This window comes from Dromaius novaehollandiae, chromosome 7, assembly GCF_036370855.1.
Source record: "Dromaius novaehollandiae isolate bDroNov1 chromosome 7, bDroNov1.hap1, whole genome shotgun sequence".
Taxonomy (NCBI): Eukaryota; Metazoa; Chordata; class Aves; order Casuariiformes; family Dromaiidae; genus Dromaius; species Dromaius novaehollandiae.
In genome coordinates this window covers 32,338,636-32,359,319 of record NC_088104.1, presented here as the reverse complement: position 1 = coordinate 32,359,319, position 20,684 = coordinate 32,338,636, and the positions used below count along the sequence as shown (strand labels likewise).

The following is a 20,684-nucleotide window of genomic DNA, read 5'->3' as shown; positions in this document are numbered from 1 at the left end:
CAATCAGTAGTGGTATGTTTTGTAACCTATTCAGGTAATACACAGACCAGCTCTGGCAAAACCAATCACACATCGGAAGTTTAATAAAACTGCAACTCCCCCAATTCAGATATTAATACTCAGAATGATAAAGCCACTATAACCATCCAGAAGGACATAAAGGTTATCATTCATACAGAGCTCTGGGATATTTTAGTTTATTTTGGTTTCCCATATGAATAATTTTAAGTTCAACTACACCTCTGGAGAGAAAAAACAGTAATTGATTAATTGGCAATGACAATACTACAGACCTAGTTAAGTGCCAATAGTATAGTACCTCTTAACTGAAACTACGGGGGGCAATTTAGGTAGACGGAATGCAACTACGGCCAGGAGCGTTTAATTAACATAACTGCTGATCCAAGAATTAAAGCAATACCTATTAAAGTACATAATACACTCAGGCCTCCTCCCCTCTGTTATGAAACGTACCACAGAGCCAATTAAGTGCTCAGAAGAGAGGGCCTCCTGCTCACAACTCATCAGAACAAACCCATGACCAAGGTCTGTCGTCATCTGTCAAAACCCCAGTACTTCCGGAAGCATCCTTCTTTGCAAATCTCTGTCCAAACACATAGTCCAGTCCTGCTTAGCGTAACAAGAACGTTGCCCAAGGCAGCATGGAGTCAAGCACTCCCACCCGCTAACATCTCTCCTGACCTTGACAGTCGGCGGTTCCAAGCAGACACAGATATCATCATCTTCCTGCATGACTGAATCCGCCAGACTCAGAAAGCAAAACCCAAAACTTGGCTGTAACACAGCATGGAGACTGAAAGGCAGAGCACAGTGGAACATGCAGATGCTGTGCTCTTAACAGTTTGATCATCTTTTAAGTCACTTCTGAGCCAATTTAAAAGGTCAGCAAGTTAATTTCTAAGTATCCATACACTGTCACAGTCAGTCCTGTTAACACCAACACATGGATCAGACTCAGGACAGGGAGCAGGTTCCTGTTTCCTCATAAGGAGAACAATGTGTTCATGCAACGGCAGTTACATACTTGTCAAGGAGCAATATGGAGCCCAGCAAGATCCCATGACTGCTGATCACCTAGATAACATCAAGGCAGAAACCCTCAGGGAAACCGGAGCTCCGTGGACCATCAGTTCTGTGAAGTAACAGTCCTCTGAAGTGATTTCTGCTGGCCATCTCCTCTTCTTTTTCATTTTGATTTAGCTTAATTCAGGCAGAAAACTCAACCACTCTCTCACACATTATCCTTTCTGATAGATAAAATCACAAAGGATAAGCCACCGTTCCAAGGAACCAGCTATCTATACCCTGATACAAAAGAAAAGGACAAGGAAACACTAAGTACTCTGACCTGCTCTGACAAAGGGAAGGAAATACAGCACCACCAACTACCAAACCAATACGACAGAAAGGCAGGACTGATGCTAACAAGAAATCCACATTGCTTTCTAACCACGTTACGTGAGTTCTAGGTAGAGAAAAAGGCAGCACACATAAAGCAAACTGTTAAGGAAACATACCCCTGACAGGATGCCAGAACAAATTAATGTCTTTGCACTTATATTTTGATATAATTTGCATGTGCATGCACGCACGTACACACACCCACACACGTACAACAAAACAACACAAAAGATCTGACACATTTACAGCAACTTCTCACCTCTGATATACAGCAAATTGATCCCAAAGCTTCCCCACGGAAACCATATGTTGTCAAGCTTTCAAGGTCCTCAGAAGAGCTTATTTTTGAGGTGTAGTGTTTAATCGCCATAACTGGAACATCAGCAACCTTGATTCCATTGCCGTTGTCTCTCACTTCTACTTTGTCAAACCCATAGTTCTCCTAAAAGAGGACAAAAACATATTGATCACTAAAATAGCAACCCAAATGAATTAAGTTACAAGTTTGAAACAGCTGAGGGTCCAGCAGGTAGCCATCAACATAGAAGTAAGAATTTTGCTTATTTGGAGAAGCTGAACAACTAGAAAATGTCTCAGTTGAAAAAAAACAAACAAAAACAAAAAAACATGTTAAGATTGTAGTAATGGTTTCTCTAATTAAATTATGTAATTTATACCCTGTAGTTTGGAAACAAAACATAATTCCAGTTTTTCAGTTTTACCCTATTCATGTTTGACAAAGTAATTTATTTAACTACCTCGCAACTTGTAAAAACTAAACTCAGAAAAAGATCTATGACTGGAAAACTAAAGACTGTCCATTCCTTTTCACCCCTCTTACCTGTTTGGCATCAATTTTTTCAAATCACAAATGCAACTCTGCATCCTTTAAAGTCAGTGGGCCATAACTTATAAAATTTTGAAGGAGAGCATTTAGAAAAAAATATATTTGTCTTTTTTTTTCCTGCTTAGGCTGCAAGGAAACTGGATATTTGGGGCAGGGCTGGGGAGGCGTTCAGAAGAAAGAAGACATTTCTACATTTATATTCTACCCATATTTTTATGCAAGGAATATCAAGAACATGAAGTCAGTTCTTCCTGCTTCTTTGTTAGAGGGCCCCTCCAAACTTGGATGTGGAACCAATCCAGAGGGAATGAGACTGTTGAGTTCTATTATGCGGTCAATCTTACTTAAATTTCACTCAATAAAAATAACATTTTAATATAAAAATATTCTTATCACAAAAAAAAACCCAGAAAAAGAATCCCCTGTTTTACAATATTATTTAGTATAGCTGTGCATGTTGCAGGTTTTCTTCTCTACCCTAGTATCCACCAAATAATAATCAGCAAATCTCATTTAGTCATTGATGACCGGAGTAAAGTCAAGTAACATATCATTCATTTTAGAAATACTAATATTTGTTTTAGAAATATTTGTTTTAGAAATTTGGATTGGCCTGAACTGACAAGGAGTAACATTAGTGCAGATGACTTACGCAATGGATTCTGGTTGAAATTGCTCTTCAGTTGATTTGAGACCTCTCACTATGGAAAGCGCCATTTATTGCACTGTGAAATTTGTATTGGGTAGAATTCAGCAAAGTTCTGTATTGTCATCCCAGGAGAAGAGACAAGGTCTCTTCTAACAATTACCGAAGGCTCCAAAACCTTCTGTGGGCTTCCATCAATTATGGATCAGCTGACAAGATCAGTTTCTGATACTTTTATCCCCAAAACTGCACATATACTACACACTTTGGAGTTACTCATTGAGCAAGATATTACGCAGTCTAAGTATTGGGAAGACACAGGACATCACAGATCATTGGGAAGACACAGTACCTTCAGCTCAGGTAAGGCACATAACGAATAAGCATCTTCCTCAGCAGTTGCAGGAAACCATACTCAAATGGTAACTGCGTGAGACTCATCCAAAAAAGACAGCAGTGATATTTGTGGCTTGGACATGGACGAAGGAGCAAGCAGAAGTTATACTGCTTTCTTAATTAGAAGTATTAACTAAATGAGCCTAACATTTACTTTTTTGATTGGTAACTTGCGAATAGCTTATACATTCACAGTTATTTGTAGAAAAACAAATGGACTGCATTTCTGGATACATCTATTTATACACATTGTAACAATACAATTTCTTACTAAGCAGGAGTTAATGTTATTAGGCAGTTGTTGACAAAACACTGCAAAACCAGAAATACTAACAAAAGGAAGAGAAGCTGATCAGTTTGTTATAGTCCAAATTTGGGGGGAAAAGCACTTTTTTTTTTTTAAATTATAGCCAGTATTTTCTTGTTTCAGAAAGCATCCTTGAGTGATATGCCTTTTTTTTTTTTAATATCTTATAAAAATGAAACGTTAATAGTAGCCAGAACACAGCATGTTTATTAGGGAGCATATGATGATTTGTATTACAAAAATGTCCAGCATGGATATCATAAACCCTTTCCACAGTTTCCATTTTTATCTTCTTGCCAATATTTCATACTGAGAACCAGCTATACCAGTCTAGCAGTGAAACACAACTCCAGCATCTTTTAGAATAAACTATTAGTCAGAAAAAGTAAATTGTAAGTAAGAGAAGTATTAAAGAAGTTAGCATTTTTTTCTGAAGATGCATTCAGCAGAAAAACGCCTTACAGTTCCAGCGGAGCCTCAGAAATGTTAGGGGGGACTGATCTTGGACCATTTTTATTTGAGGTTAAAATATATAGGTATAAATGATACCAAACCCCTCCACAAAACTACTATGCCCTAAAAAATACATTGACAGTGGAACAATTTTCCCCACATCTTATTTGATATCCAATTTCTGTAATAAGTGAAAGAGTAAGACAGAAGACTTACCAGTTTAACATCAATACTTGTGGCACTGGCATCCAAGGAATTTTCTATCAGCTCCTTTACTACACTGACAACTGATGTAATCACCTGAGAACTTGAAAGGAGACGGATAGTTTCTGCTGACAACTGTTTCATCATGGAATTATGATCAGAGAAGCTGCATAGAAAGATAACAGAAAAATAATGTGAAAAGCACATTACAAAAAACACATTTTAAAAGAACTATTTTTCAATGACTTTTAAATAAAAACATTATAGCTACAGAGTACATTTTTCAAGGTAGGATCCAGCTTGCACTGAAGTCAACGGGTGTTTGACTTGTGTAAGAAACAAACAGTACGTGGAGCTCTAGACTAGAAAACATTATTTTAAGCAGACTAAACTTATATGAAAAGAATAAAACGTAGTGTGCCAGGTAGCAGGCTCCAGGCTGTGGCTTCAGATGATGGTGGGAGAAAGGGCATTATTAGACAGCTCTTTACACCTCAGGAACGACAAAAGTGTGATGTTCCTCTCTGCCCTCCAAGGAAGACCTCTTCTGCCCACGACAACACTCTTTACTGTGACAGGAGGAATAGCTGCATTTACACTGAAAGGCCAATGACCCCTGCAATCCTGGTTTTATGATCAGTTCAGCCCAAGCGATGTGTTGGCGAGTATTGTGGCTGGCCCCTGACCGCTCACTCAGCATCCTTCCACAGGACATGGGCATTTGTGGAGGATGGAGCAAACCCAGATTTTTGCCTGCTGACGCAGTCGGCACATGGCAAGGGTGTGCGTGGCAAGGCGGGACTGCCAACACCACAGAGCACAACTATCCTGCAGGGTACATGGAGCTGATACAACAATTTCACGATGCTTTTCCACACTGACATCCTTCTAGAGAGCGCCACTCTTTAAACATAGAAGACAAAACAAAAAACGTAGTTACTCGGGGAAAAAAAACCACAATGTTTTGAAGAGGAAGCAGAATCAGAAATTTTCTATGAGCAACTACAAATCAATTTATACTTATATACATTTCAATAAAAATTTACCTTTCAGATGTGGTTACAAGATCTGACAAAGTGTTTTTTCACGAAACAAAGCAAAAAAGGAACACAGGAAGATGAGTGGTTGTTGAGGAAACACCAACATTAATCATTTTCAGAAAAGCAAGTTTTCTCATGCATTCAACATGATATAAGACTCCTATGTGAAGTGTTTTATGATTTACTAATGACAAATGCCAGTTTGGAGCTGGATATTGTTATTAAAAAACACTGACTAAGACGAGGGAGGATCTTAAAGCAGAAAAGCTGCACATCACAAAGACAATTTTTCTATTAGATGTCACTGATGCAAGTGTTTTGGTAGAGAGGGAACAGGTCTGTGGTCCCTCCTCTCTGCCTGGACCCAAAGCATCATAGCCAGTGCTGTCCACTACTCACCAGATCAAAGAGTGAAAACAAGTGTAGTCATACATGCGTGTTTGTCCAAACCTCAGAAGTACTGAGGCATCCTCTTGGTAAAGCTCCTGGGGCTCACCCTGTCAAAATAAAAAAAAGTGATACGCACACAGTCTGCTAGAAGCAGAAGTCTCCACACAAGCAATGCGAACACACCGTACTCAGTACTCTGCCAGATCAGATCTTAAATCTCCTGCACCTTGCAATGGAATATATTACAAAATGTAAGAGTGTTCGTTTACAAAGAGATTAATTTAAAATACTTAGAGAAGGCAGAGCCAAAAGTGAAGACTAAACAGGATGACGGGTTTTTAGGTCTGCCTGGGTTTCAGACAGGGAAGTATCTGTGGTACTTGCTACCTGTGGACATGCACCCAAACCCTGCCTGCCTTTAGCCAGAAGATACACTTTTCAGCCCAAACCACACAGCAACCACAACTCCCAGCTGACTGCACATATTACAACCTGTAATCAGTAGCGCGACTTAATGTTTTCTGTTTTAGGAGGGTCACTTACGTACTCCTTTTACCCTCCCAGGTGAAGGCAGGTGTTGTGGCAGTAGGCACTCTAAAGAGGTGCAGCATTACATACCGTTAGGCAAGCTGCAATTAAAACAACATCTTTTAAACCCTCACAGTTACTATTTTAAATTGTGACAGTTACAGCTACAGCCTCGCAGGCTCCTGCGGCAGCACTCAAACTCCCCTTCGACAGCCACTGCTCTTAAGAGCTCACCAGAACATGCACTCACATAAGTTTTCAGTTGTGTAAGGGAAAAAACGAGGAAAAATTGTGACTAAAATCTTCTGAGAGTGGCCCCTGAATTTACGTAAAGCCACACGAACGGCCCCTAACGCCCGGCTCCGCCTATCGTTAGGGAAAGCACCTGGGAGGGCGAGGGCCAGGGCCTGGGCCTCCTCCCAGCCGCCCCCGCCGCCCTCAGCCACCCCGGCCAGGCCCGGCCCGGCCGTCCCCGCGGCCTCCCCGGCCCGGGCGGCCGCCTCCAGGCCCGGCCTAGCGGTGCCCGCGGTAGCGCAGGCCGCGCCGAGGGGCGCAGCGGGCCCGGCCGTCCCTTCCCGCCGCCGCCCAGCAGCCCCCAGCCCCCAGCCCGCCCCGCGCAACAGCACAACGACGCCACGCGCCTGCGCTACCTGCGCCGCCGCCGCCGCTCCCGCCACCGGCCCCGCGCGGGCGGGCAGCGTCTCGGCCCCGCCCCCTGCCCGCGTGCCCCGCCCCCGGCAGCGCCTCGGCCCCGCCCCCCGGCCGCGCGCCCCGCTCCGTGGCGCCCAGCCCCGCCCCCGGCGCCCCGCCCCCGGGCGGCCGGCGGCCCCCAGCTGCGGCGGCGGCGGCGGCGGCGCCCCAGTGCCCCGCGGCGGCGGCAGGCGGAGCCCGGCGCGGGCGGGTTGGCGGCGGCGGCGGCGCTGCCGGCACAGGTGGGGTCGCGCCCGGGCGCGGGGCCGTGGCGGGGGGCGGCGGCCGGGCTGCGCGGCACCGGCGAGGCCTGGGGGCGGCTACGGCGGCGTCCGAGCGCGGGCTGGGCGCGGGGCCTGTGCGCGGCTGCGGCGGCTGCGGGGGCGGTTACGGCGGGGGGGCGGCCGGGGGTCTCGCTGAGCGCGGCCCGGGTTCGCGCCAGCTCCGGGTTCATCGCACCTGGTTTTGTTCCGCGCCGCGCCGCTGCCAGGAAACGCCTCGGTACTGCGGTGCCTTACGGCGCCGAGCGGGTGCGAGAAAGAGACTGCTTACCAAAGAGCGGCCTGTTTCTGCCGGTTAAGCAGCGCTTCTGCCGGCTGGTTTAGGAGGAAGTCAGAAATCTTCCCTCCCGGTCCCACAGACAACCGTGAAGTCCTGCAGCTGTGTGAGCGTGAGCTGCGCGGCGGTGTTTCTTAGCAGTGATTGCAAAGTTTGGTACCCCGGGCCATGAGAGAGGGTCACCGCCGGTAAACTCTGTAAAGCCCCTAAAGGGAGCAGGATTATGAATTCGTGCTCTGTGCGTCCGCCTGTCAGCGAAACCTTCTGAACCCAATGGCTGGTTTCAGGCAGGTTTGAAAGAGCAGTGTCGAAGAGAAGTTCCCACACTTGCAGAAAATAAACAGCTAGGGAGAGGTGGAAAATCTGAAATCTGTACTCTGCTGCAAGGAAAGCAGGCAGAAATTAGTCCTTATCCATTCTTTGTAGCAGTAGGTAGCTGGGTAATTGGTGTATGAAGAATTACAGATTAGCTGTAACGTGAGTGAAGGACGGGAGGAGAAACAGCCTGATGTGGGAAGTGGGGAAGAACTGTGGATGTTGTAGCGGAAGCGGAAGGAAATTCGGAGGAAAAAAAAAGTTGCAAATCTGCAGGAGACAAAGCTTTGTTACTTCAGCTTTCCCAGAACATCTTAGTGTTTTTTTTTCTTTTTCTAAATGCTGCTTATGTGGCAGGCTTTCTTTTTTTTCCTTTCTTTATAACAAACAACCCTTCACACCCCCTTTGCACTGACTCCTTTATAAATCATACAGCACTTGAAGATCTTGAAGTGCATCTTAGCTTATGCACAGCGTCCTTCCAAACTTGCCCGCAACAGCCTTTCTCCTAAATCGAAGCTTTATTAAGTACCTCTATATTACGACAGTCTCGGTCTCCAAGCAGTTCTGTTTTAAAGGGCAAAAATGAACGTCGGAGTTGCCCACAGCGAGGTAAATCCTAACACGCGGGTGATGAACAGTCGAGGAATGTGGCTGACGTACGCGCTCGGAGTCGGCTTGCTGCACATCGTCTTGCTCAGCATTCCCTTCTTCAGCGTCCCTGTTGCGTGGACTTTAACAAACGTGATTCACAATCTGGTGAGTGTCTGGCCTTACGGCAACATTTTTAAAAGTCATTCATATATTTTTAGAAGCAAGCGAAGAGAAAAATAGGTAGGCTGCATCGGTAATGAAAGGTAGCTAGCCGAAACACCTTCTCTGTTTGGCTTATCTGCTGGTAAATGGGTTGGGGGTTTTTGAGAGGAGGAGTGATTGATTACCACGTTGGGTTTAAGCACAAAAGTCATGAAGGATTCCCTTTGTATTCTGTGTACTCTACTCAAAGGCATTTAGTTATGCTAGAGTCTTAAAAGATCGGCGAGCCAACAGTGCTTTGTTCTGTTGGTAGCAGACATACCACTCCCAGGGTAGAGAGCTACTGCATTTGATATTCTTGGATATTATCTACTAATGTTTCTGCATAAACCTATCAGTAGCCCCAAAATGCTAAATTTAGTACTTTAGATACCTGTTCTTTGGATGGAAATGTTTGTATTTTTCTTGTTTTGATTTTTGGTCAAGCTAGGTAAGTTTTAGCTCAGAATTACTTCAGCATACAACTCTGTCATATGCTTGACATAATACAAACCTGATTTGAAAGCACTGAGGCAAAACTGGACCACAGGGACCCAGGCTCTGAAGCCATTTGTTACTCAGTGGATTCTGATGCACATGATGTCCTTTGCATGCAAAATGATTTGGAAGCTGAAGACCTTGAAAGTCTTTCCGCCTCCCCTCCCTAGGATGCTGTAATTCTGTTGTGATCATTTAAAGTACTGCAAGTCTGAATGAATATTGGTCCTGCCAAGCTCAAAGAAAAGAGGGCCATAATCCAGCAGTTTACATCATGCTTGAGATTTGCTAACTCAGGTTTCTAAGACTAACAACAAAGAAGTCTTGACAAAAAGGTAGCTTCCTCCCTATTTAGGAAGATGATAGTCACCTTAAAGACAAAGGTTAGATGATGTCCTCTATAAGCTTGTAACGCTCCTTTTTTTTTCTCAAGGACTCTTTATTTTTCTAGCTAGGTTTAAAACTAGTAGTGAGCTTGTAAGTATTATTATAGCATTTTGTACATTCTTTTTGATAGCATCAGACATGCCTGACTTCGGAAGATATTGGCAAACATGAAAATTACCAAATATTTCCCCAAAACCTCAGTGAATTCTTGTGAAACCTTTGTGAATTGCAAGTAGCTATAGTTAGCAACAGGGATGAGAACAAGCACTGGCAAGTAGTTTTCCAGTGGAGCAATAGAAGATGCGTATGAACTGTACTTTGGATATGTCAGTATTTAAACAGAACTTATTTTGAAACATAACCTTGAAAGGTTTGACAAAAAAAAAATCTTGGATTTCCACTATTGGCTAACTCTCAGCTGACCTCGAAAGCACTCTTGGCTGTCCTTACTGCAAGTACCAGTGCAAAATAAAATGGGTAGTAAGCATTTGGTTTCATCCTGAGAAGTGACAACAATAAAATGCCTGTTTCATTGGGTTATTAAAACTGAGACGCAGCAAATACCATGGATCAAAGGACTGGTTAAGCAAATTAATTCTCTTATCTGTGGTAATCTGCCACCAGTCAAGGAGACTGTTCCTAATAAAATGGAATAAAACTTGAAGTGACTTGCTTAACCTTTGTCTCCTGTATAAGAACTGTGAAAAACTGTTTTTTCTATATAAAAGTTTCTCTAGCATTTTGCATATGTGCCATAAGAAATAAATGCAGTTGAAAGAAAGAAAACAGAAATCTTGGATATTTGCTGATTGTTGTGTATCTCATGGGCTGGAAAAGAGCACGCTCCACTATCTGAAAATAGTGGGCTCAAATTTATATTTTGGAGCAGATTAGACATGGCTTGGGTCCATTAATTAAAAACAAAAAACAGTCCAGTATGGTAAAGGAGACAGACAGATAGTCTTCAACACATAGTAGCTTCTAAGCGTTTGAAGCTAATGGTGGGTTGATAGAGCTTTCAAAACTTCTCCTTGTAATATTGCCAGTAGATAGATAGATTTTAGATAGTAGATAGGTGGGCAATACATAGATTTTTACTTTGCACAGACTCTGCCTCATTCAATTTGCCACAGTGTTAGAAAAGCAGTAAAATTAACTTGGCAGCCCTAAACTTGTTAAAATGCTGACTAAAATTTGGTTGATGCACTCAGTCTTTGCTATCGAATGTAGAGGACAAGGCACTGGACTGGATGTCACGTAGACTTTGGTTCTAACTCTGGCTATGCCACTGGCTGTGTAACCTTTTTTTGTTTTCTCCCCACCCCCCAAAACCTTGAGCAATGCAACAATTACATAAAACAAATAATAGTGCCGCTGTATTTGCTCTTTTTTTCCCCCAGGGAATGTATGTGTTTTTGCATGCAGTTAAGGGAACTCCTTTTGAGACACCTGATCAGGGGAAAGCTAGGCTACTAACACACTGGGAGCAGCTGGATTATGGAGTACAATTTACATCTTCAAGAAAATTCTTCACAATCTCTCCTATAATACTGTGAGTTCTAAACTATGTTATGCATGAACTGAATCCTAAAACCATGATTTCGGATGCTGCAATTAAATGAGTTGCACTTTACTTTTTAAAAGTATTTTTCTCTCTTGATTTTTGTTTGTTTCTACGTCATAGACTTGGGGAGTACATATTTACAGGACGTACAATCAACTGTCTTTCCTCATGTGGCTTTCAACACTAATTCAAATGTTGAAGTCAAAGTTTGTTAACAGTTTTTGATGGGACAGGCTTTAAAGATTAGAAACCTCACAAGTAAAACTTGCAATTAAAACTTGCTATTGTTATTATTTTTTAAGAGCTTGAGAAATTGTAAATATTGAAAATTTAAGCTAATCTAAATACCCTTAGTTACATGTACATTACTTTATGGCACTTGCTAACCATTTTGCAGCTTGCGAGCTACGAGGAATGTGGCAGTGCTCGGTGAATGGGATCCTCCGTGATATTGCTGTCAGTTTTACTTTGCACAAGCTCTCTTCTGTTTACATGAGTTACGTAAACAACTCTGATAGAAACTCTGCACCTCATGTTTCTTGACAAAAATACGGTTGTGTAACTACAGGAAATCAGATAAGTATTTAATAGCCAATTCTAAAAAGCCGTGCTGTTTTCCTTTAAGCTGGCCATTTGCATGGCTGGGAAGGGGGAGAAAGGTAAGATCCTGCATCAAGTTTAGAAAGCTGTCTCACAAAGGATAGCAACTGAACCAAAATAAAACTCTACAAAAAGATCTTTCTTTAGAGATAGCTTCCCACTTTCCAGTGGGACTTTTATAATCGTAACACAGGTATATGGTTCTCTACACGCACCAGTAATGTGCAAGAAGCTGAACAAACATTTTTCTTTTGATGCAAAAAAAGCAATCTGATAGTCTTACTTCTGTGACAAGTTTTTGCAAAGAATGAGATGGGATTATTGTTTTGGAGTGTAAGAAATCTGAATTTGAACTGGATTTTGAGACATGTTCCCTTATTTTTCCAGTTGAAGAGGTTATGGACTAGCTTAAAAGAAAATTATCCTGCAAATACCTGCTAGAGTGGAAGCATTTAAAGATGATACTGATCACAGATGTGCTCAGCATAAATGACTTTTGCATTGAAAAATGCCAAGTGTTTTGTCACTGAGCTTGTCAGGGTAGCTGCAGTGCATATATATCACTAATGGGTCTTACACCGTTTAAAACCTGTATCACAAATTAGGCTTGTAATTTAAGAATTTAGAGACCCCCAACTTGGAGGGGAGAAATGGAGGAAAATACCAGCTGAGAGGTACTTTTCAGCACTGTGATGAGTGTGGGAAGAAGGTACCTGGCCCATCACTTTACTGTAAGACCTAGAATCTGAAGTGAGATTTCTAGTATGGGAATACATGAGTAAACTATTAGTGATTAACTAAGCCCCTTGTTAAACTATGCCCTGTTTGTTTGTTTGTTTTTAGACGAGGTTGTTATCAGCTCAGCTTGCTTCCTTCTTTTTCTTGCAGGTACTTCCTGGCAAGTTTCTACACGAAGTACGATCCAACGCACTTTATCCTCAACACGGCCTCCCTCCTGACGGTGCTCATCCCCAAGCTGCCGCAGCTGCATGGCGTCAGAGTCTTTGGCATCAATAAATACTGAGCAGAAGGTGCGACGCCAACCAGCCCTGGCACTGCTGTGGCTTCTCTTCCGGAGAAGGAAATGAGTAGTTTGCTGCTGTGCCGCTTATCTGATAATACTCAGTGAGAGATGCTTTTACCTCTGAGATCCAGTTACTACTTCTTGCGACCTTGTCTGGAATGAAAGTTGAGTTTGTAAAAAGATGCCTCCAAATACTTAAATGTGAATTGGAAACCTCTAGAAGAAAGATTTCTGTGAGGAACTGGGTAGGCCCAGCTCTATAGTGTAATCAGCACTACGACGATATGTATGTCTGGCTGATGCAAGTGACTGGTAAAGAAGGTATGAGTAACTGTTGAAATGGAGAGCAGTGTGTCACAACCACCCAATCAACTGTAGTACAAATGGCAACTTAATATTTAAATCCAGAATCCATAATTTAAAGGACTGGTGAGGCTGCATTCTTGGGTTACATAAAAGTAGCTAGTTACTGCTTTTGGGGTTGTAAATCGTTTTGTTTTGTTACTGCATGGGAAAAGTTTGTCTCAGTAAATACTGTGATAGCTAGTATAACCTGATGGTATAATCAATGCCTTATTTTTCCTGTGATCTTTGTCACAAAGACTGAAAGTCCTTAACTGTCAGCTCAGGAGATTTCTACGTCAACCTGATTAGCTTAATTTACCTATGCTTCTACAGGTTGCCAAGGTTGTTCTTGTTCTGTTTCATTTTTGCTTTCCGGCAAAAATGAAACATCGATTTTCCGTGTGTAAATGAGACATCCTGAAAAGCTGAAATTTCTTTTAAGTTGGATGTTTGACTATTTTCTCTGGTACTTGACTTAGAGATTGTATTTCAGTAGTTGAGAGGCCTGTGATGGTGGGGGAACGGTCGCTGCCGTTGTAGAAGCAGCTCCATTAGAGAGTAACAGTGTTAAACTATGTGAGAGGAACTGTGTAGATCATAAGTTAGAGTAGAAGCCCAACTAGAAATAGGCAAGTAGGCAAATCGTATGGCCTAGCTGTATGTGTTTGCAGAAAAAGATGTAAATAATTTGCATGTCTTGGAAATGTGCAGGAATGCAGCATTTTAAGGGTACTGTGTGGTATTGAGTAATCTTCTATGTAATCGGCTCTGGAACTAGAGCGAAGGAGGTACCTCTAGAGCACTGAGCACTTATTCCGGTATCTTGGAAAAAAGGTAAATTTTTAAATCTACCAAGTGGCTGCCAGCTGAAAATGGATTAGACAGAAGACTCCATTCAAGACTTCAGAGGTGACTTTTTAATTTCTAGTATCATGGCCCTGATTTACATTTTGGTTGCAATGACAGCCTGTGAGAGGGGGAAAAAAAAGCCACAGTGGCGTATTTCTTTTCATGTTAGAGAATTTTTGGATTACTTACTTGATAAAGATGCTATAAAAATAGCTAATGAGTTGATTACAACATTTTTTTTTAGCAATTGGATAGGTCTCAGATCAATTTCCAGGTTATTTGTGCACAAAGTGATAACTGGCTACTTCTGAAATGAGGCCCGTGGCACGGTTATGAAAATGCTTCTTCTGAAACATCACCGTTTTGTATGCAAGTGCCAACGGCTCTAAGGCAAGGGCTGAATTCCCCCCAGGGACGGATGGCAGCGGGCGCTGGCCGGTGTGAAACGCGCGGGCAGGGCCTGCGCAGGCCGGCCGGGAGCTCCCTTCGGCGGCTCTACGAGACTCGCTGACTCGTGTCATTCGCGGAATAAAGCAATTCGCCGTCGCGCAGCTGCCTTCCCTCTGGGGCGCTGCGGCCCGGCCGAGGCGGAGTGTGGGGGCGCTCCCGGGCCGCCCCCGGCCGGCCCCCCGCCCCAGTCTTCGCGCGCCCCTCACCGCGCCGCCCCCGGGCAGACGGCAGAAACGGCCGGCGCCGGCGGCGGGGGGGGCAGCGGCAGGAGGCAGCCGCGAGCCGCAGGCACCGCCCCCGCCCCGTCAGGGACGGCAGCAGCCGCGCGCCTGCGCGGGCGGCCTCGTGCCGTTGGGACCACGTGACGCGGCGGGGGCGGGGCCGGGGCGGTCGGTGCGCGGCGGCGCGCGGAGCGGGGGTGGGCGGTGCGAGGCTGCGCGGTGCCCGGGCGGAGACGCGGGGCGCTGACATGGCGGCGGGCTCAGGCCGGGGCGGCGGGAGAGGGGTCTGCGGCCAGGCCTGCGTGAGGCCCGAGGGGAAGGGGCAGCACGAACCGTGCGGAAGAACATAGTAATGCTGATACCACGTGCGGCTGCGGAGCTCCGAGGGGGAAGGCCGCTCCCGGCCCGCGCGGCTGCCCGTCCTGCCGCGGCTGCGAGGGCGCTAGCAGGGGGCTTCCTCAGGGGCGGAGCGGGCAGGACTCGGAGTGCGCGCTGCCTGCGATGAGAGGCCGGCTAAAGTTTAGTCTGACTGTGAGTCTGACTTACTTCGTGGTTTGTGTCCCTCCCTTAGGACGGTAGGAAGCGTGATAGCAAGCCAGAGCGAAGACACTGTTTTTGGAGCGTGGTTAAGGTAAAGCAAAGACGCTAGCTCCCGACTCTTGTGACACAAATAACACTTTCCTGTGGTCTTATAAATCGTGTGTAGTAGTTCAGACTTGTAAAAACACCCCTTCAGAGCAACGTTGGTTTAAAAATCCTGACTTTTAGAGAGTTAAATACGCATATGGCATATTTTACATAAAAAATGCTAAATTCATTACTTTTCGTATATCTGAAAGAGAACATGCTTGAAAATCCTTCAGTAATAATTGAGTAGGCACAGGAAAACTCAAAGAGGTTTCAAGTGGACCTGGAACGTCCTCCCTCTTCCTGGCACTTGACCACTACCTCTCTCCTGCTCCGTGGTTAGACACGACGCTTCCCTAAGCAGCGGTCTAGGTGAGAGAAGATTGGAGAGTGTAGCAGCCAGCAAAATATAGTTGGAGTATTTTATCACCCTTGTGCTGCTGGATGTAACAAATAAATAGTATGTAAACCACCTTTAAAGTAATGGATTAAGTTAATCCTCAATAAATTACAATCTGGGTGAATATTGCTGATACCTCAGTAATTGCTGCTTACTGGCCTTGATGAAGACCTTTGTAAAACTTGAATTCTGAAGAGATGATCTCTGTACAGTTCCTTTCTAGATGTAACTACAGGACAAATTTTTAACAATGAACAGCATTACCAAAAGCCTTTTGAAATCAATTAAACATGGACAAGCTGCATGGCTAAGAAGCAACTCTACTCACTCCAGAAAACAGTGTCTTCCAAAACTAGTGCTGGGAATAGAAACAAGTTGTGACGATACCGGTGCTGCTGTGGTGGATGATGCCGGCAATATTCTAGGAGAAGCACTACACTGTCAAAAGGAAGTCCATTTGAAGTAAGAACATACTGCTCTTAGTGCTTTATTATATAACTGTAATTGTGGTTACATATGCTTACTAATGATTTTATTCTTAGTCTTACTTGCATCATTGTCAGCACAAAACTCTTCTCCAAAATACTTGATACGAAGTGTGTGGGTGTAAAGGTGTGGTCTTTTGGGCCACAACACATTTTTCTTATGATACCAGTAAGGGTGAGGGTAAGAAATGCTGTGCGTTTAAGGAGTTTCCTCTACTGTTTTTTTTTTCCCCCCAAAAAAAGAGACAGGTTATATAACTTATTTAGCTGAATTAAACATCAAATTATTATTAGTTATAATCACTAAACGTCTCCAATGTTTTAAGAGAGAATTAATGAAAATAGGCACTGGTGGCTAAATACCTGAACGGACAGTTAGGGGTCAGTGATTTTGAATAATCAGTTGCAGAAATTGTTTTGCTACAATGTGTGGCAGCATTTAAGAGGAATATATATTAAACTTATGCAAGTAAAGTGCTTTTCTGGCGTCCCAGTGAAAATGATGATTTCTTCAGTACATAGGTGTCCTTTACATTAAACAAAGCATTTGAGAAGGAAACAGGAACGATACGTCAAGGTTAAGAGGTGTTTTAAATTTGCTTTTTCTGTGATTATATTTGTTATGAAATACAAATGTATTACAATTCTTTGTTTTTAACTAGAACAGGTGGGATAATTCCTCTGGTGGCACAGCAGCTTCACAGAGAAAACATCGAGCAAATAGTAAAAGAAGCGCTTAGCATCAGTGGAGTTTCTGTAAATGAACTTGCTGCTATTGCAGCTACAGTAAAACCAGGACTTGCATTAAGTCTTGGAGTGGGACTGGAATACAGCTTAAAATTGGTAAACAAGTATAAGAAGCCTTTCATACCCATTCATCACATGGAGGCTCATGCACTCACCATTAGACTGACAAATCAAGTGGAATTTCCTTTCTTAGTTCTTTTACTGTCTGGAGGCCACTGTATTTTGGCAGTAGCACAAGGAGTTTCAGATTTCCTTCTGCTTGGACAGTCGATAGATATAGCACCAGGCGACATGTTGGACAAGGTAATATTTCTGTGCATACATCAATTTACTCTTTTGGTACTGTAATTATACTACAAACTAGTAGTATTAACATCAGCCTGAAGACAGTAATAAAAAGTATGAACTCTAGTTAATGCTTTTTGCATGTATTGAAATATCATAGATTTAAGAGCCAAGAGGCTGTTAAAAATCTGTGCATTTTAGAGCATCAGTACTAAATTATATGTATTAATTATATTTTAACAAATAGACAAACAACCAAAATTGGTGTTGGAAGGTTCAGTGATACCCATTGTACAATTGAATAGTACTAACATGAGAAGATCAATAATATTTAAAACATACTGTCCAATTTAAAACAATACATACTAAAACCTTTGTGTAACCAGTTTTGTTGTGAAGTTTAAAAAGGTTGGTTTGGCTTTCAGAATCCAAGTTGTCTGGGTCACTGAGTGCAATCTGTAAAATTGGCCACTTCCAATTATTTTCAAACACAAGCAGAGTTTTTAAACGTGTATTAAAAAAAGGGGTGGAGGTGAGTGGAGTGGAAAAGAGGATTGTTATGAAATCAACTTAGTTTCTGTTTACCTGATAATACAGTACAGCTGCCCACATCTGTTTCCCACAGCACAATAACTGAGCAAATTATGTTTCTTGCAAAACTTGCTGACCCTCATATTTGTCTAAGTCATTCTAGAATTGCATTTCTAATTACACTAGCAAAACAATCCCCTACATTAGCATCCCACAAAGTCTTGCCCTTACTGTGCCCCGTTCATACTTTCATATTAGGAATGTTGGATTTTGTGGTATGTCTCTAATTTAACTCCACTGACTTCAATAGAGTGATGCAGTTTCAGGAAGAATTAATTTGGCTCTTCATTCTGAGTCTGTTGTTTATTATTTCCTCCTCAGGTAGCAAGAAGGCTCTCCTTAAGCAAACACCCAGAGTGCCACAGCATGGCTGGGGGGAAGGCTATAGAGCACTTGGCTCAAACTGGAAACCGGCAGCAGTACAAATTCAGGGTTCCCATGCAACATTATCGTAACTGTCATTTTTCTTTTTCTGGACTTCAGAATCTTGTCAATAAAGTAATCATACAAAAAGAAAAAGAAGAAGGTATTTTTAAACAAAGTCAGATATAAACTACACACTTGATGAGCTATACTCAGCAAAACCCATTGGTCATAAATTTTTACAGGTCTTCAGAAGGGAGAGCTGCTGCCTTGTGTTAAGGATATTGCTGCTGCTGCACAGCATGCAGTGGCTGTTCATATTGTCAAGCGGACATATCGAGCTATGCTGTTCTGCATAAAACATAGCATATTATCACCAAAAAATGCAACTTTGGTGAGTATACATTATTTTCTTTTTGTGTTTGTGAAGGAAACATTCCATTTTATGTTTGACTGTATAATATCACTTGAAAGTGCAGATGCCTTTTGGTACTTTCTCCTTTGACAGAGCTATTTCAAAATAAGTGAAAACTGTATATAATTCTACCTTAAGTATAGGTACTGAATTAAACAGTAGTGCATCAGTGTTTGTGCACAATGGTGTGTTGTTAAAGTAATACTAAAATTATTTGAAGATTTTTTGTTATTTGAAGCCTACAACTTTGTAGATTGTATTTAAATATATGGCATGTTCTTCTTATGGACACGCTTCTTACTCCCATGGACTTCAAAGCACTTTTTTATAAAATTTAGTGTGCTATGCAAATTACAGGTAGGACTAGCAGCATCACTTTCCACCACAGTACAGCTCCTTCTGGAATGAAATGCACAGCTTGTTTCAGTGAACACAGCACACTGTAAAGCAGTTGAGGCAAAAGTAGAAAAATAATGTTTCCAACAGCAATTGCATAAGGAATTTACAGGTGAGGAAGATATCAATAACCTATTTTACATTCAGTTAAAATATGGAATTAAAACAATGGTCATGTAAATACTTAAAATGAAGTTTTTCGTAGTTTGGTCTTAAGTTAGAAATAGATTTTCTTACAAACCAATCCAACCTTCCATAACAATTCAGGCCACATAATTTGGTCTAGTGCTACCTGGTACTTTACAGCTGTTCTATTTGTAGCATGCTTTTATTTCGGAATCTCTTAGCATAATATGCTCACTTCTCATATTCTTTTCTGATACGTTTTAATCTTCAAACTTGTTATTTATTGCTGTCCGCAGGACTTTGATCTGATACCATCCTATTAAAAAAAGGTTAAGTGAGTAGGGTCCACTAATGTACTAAAAGTCCTCTTACTTGCTTATTTTTGAATTATGCCTTTTTTGTTTTTAAAACTGGTGTCAGGTTGTGTCAGGAGGAGTTGCAAGTAACCAGTATATCCGAAAAGCTCTGCAGATTTTGGCAGATGTGAATGGTTTTGCTTTTCTGTGTCCTCCTCCAAGACTGTGCACTGATAATGGTGTTATGATTGCATGGTAAGGACTGTTTTTCTTTGTGTGTATTTCTGTAGTGTTCTTTAAAACATCAGAGTGAAGAACTTGTTTATTGTGATTGAACCACATATATGTATTCAGATAATTTATGATGTACATTTTCATATAATTGCATTCTTGCTTAGGAATGGCATTGAAAGGTTACGTGCAGGACTTGGTGTTTTACACTGTACTGATGGCATCCGCTATGAAGCAAAGTAAGTGACTAAATTTGTTTACAGTCCATTTCTTCATTTATTCACTGCAGTCAATGAAAATGGAAGGAGACATAGACTAAAAAGATTAGTAGAAGCTGATGTGGAATGTCTTTGCATTGCATATGAGCTTTAAAAGTTACAAGCCTTTTCTATGTAGTTGTGAAATACAAGTCATCATGCTTGGGCTTTATTTTTATTTTGGCTCAGAAATCTTAATTATCGCACATCATAAAATTTGTATTTCACTATTACCATTTTAATATGGAAAAATAGAAATCAGTTAAGCATTGCATCCCCCAGCTTCTCAGTGACTCTTACCAGAATAAATCTAAATGCTCCAAGCCAAACTGCATATTCATAATCACCAATCTTAAATAAAAATACATATTTGACATACAACATCTGACAATGTTGATTGTATTTATTATGTTCCATAGACAAGTAGTAATCTTACGTATGTCTTGTTTTATGGATTTAAGTAGATTCTGGGGCTCTAGAGCTGAATAAAATTATAGGTAGTATTTTGAATTTTCAGTATTGGGACTTAAACTTATGAAATACTTTTTCAGTTTTTCCCTTTCCACAGCCAGTAAGATAGACCCGGAAGGTCTCAGGACAAGAATTTTGTCAAATTTTTGACAAATTTTCACATGAAAAAAATGATAAAGTACTGTTCTTCAGAAGGAACTTGCTTTATATGTCCTAATGAATAAAATCTTAATGAAGTTTTCTTTGCTGTAGGCTATACCTCCTTTAGCATTATCAATAAAAACTTATCTGTGAACCTCTAGTATGTCTTGCATTCATCAGTGAGATGCAAGATGAAGTACCAACTAATATTGGAATCTAAAAGTGACTTTCCAAAAAGAGAACTTTGAAATCACTGCTGCATTTCCTGACCTGTGCTCTTATTGCAGTAAAAGTGACATTTGTTAAAAACAGGTTATAATTATG

General features: G+C 42.0%; 3 protein-coding genes across 17 annotated transcripts in view; 2 read left to right on the top strand and 1 right to left on the bottom strand.

The window, feature by feature from the left end:
* The window catches only part of PMS1 (PMS1 homolog 1, mismatch repair system component), a 47,853-nt gene extending 40,884 nt beyond the window's left edge, over window positions 1–6,969 (bottom strand). Inside the window, exons 1-5 of one of the 11 annotated variants that reach the window (XM_064515076.1) lie at window positions 6,884–6,961; window positions 6,249–6,334; window positions 5,715–5,812; window positions 4,288–4,441; window positions 1,682–1,864 (exon numbers count right to left, since the gene is read on the bottom strand). In XM_064515076.1, the coding sequence (XP_064371146.1) occupies window positions 1,682–1,864; window positions 4,288–4,441; window positions 5,715–5,749 (372 nt within the window). In that variant the 5' untranslated portion in view covers window positions 5,750–5,812; window positions 6,249–6,334; window positions 6,884–6,961. The other 10 variants (XM_064515080.1, XM_064515078.1, XM_026097079.2 and 7 more) reach the window with 10 other exon arrangements.
* A 77-nt stretch (window positions 6,970–7,046) lies between these two features.
* ORMDL1 (ORMDL sphingolipid biosynthesis regulator 1) lies at window positions 7,047–14,070 on the top strand. Its single transcript, XM_064515088.1, has 4 exons — window positions 7,047–7,165; window positions 8,375–8,555; window positions 10,877–11,028; window positions 12,529–14,070. Exons 2-4 carry the CDS (start codon window positions 8,382–8,384, stop codon window positions 12,662–12,664), a joined length of 462 nt encoding a protein of 153 aa, XP_064371158.1. The 5' UTR covers window positions 7,047–7,165; window positions 8,375–8,381; the 3' UTR covers window positions 12,665–14,070.
* Window positions 14,071–14,707: 637 nt separating this feature from the next.
* The window catches only part of OSGEPL1 (O-sialoglycoprotein endopeptidase like 1), a 7,943-nt gene continuing 1,966 nt past the window's right edge, over window positions 14,708–20,684 (top strand). The window contains exons 1-8 of one of the 5 annotated variants that reach the window (XM_064515087.1): window positions 14,708–14,726; window positions 15,101–15,160; window positions 15,769–16,018; window positions 16,704–17,091; window positions 17,986–18,190; window positions 18,273–18,421; window positions 19,385–19,515; window positions 19,659–19,730. In XM_064515087.1, the coding sequence (XP_064371157.1) occupies window positions 15,807–16,018; window positions 16,704–17,091; window positions 17,986–18,190; window positions 18,273–18,421; window positions 19,385–19,515; window positions 19,659–19,730 (1,157 nt within the window). In that variant the 5' untranslated portion in view covers window positions 14,708–14,726; window positions 15,101–15,160; window positions 15,769–15,806. The other 4 variants (XM_064515086.1, XM_026096641.2, XM_026096555.2 and 1 more) reach the window with 4 other exon arrangements.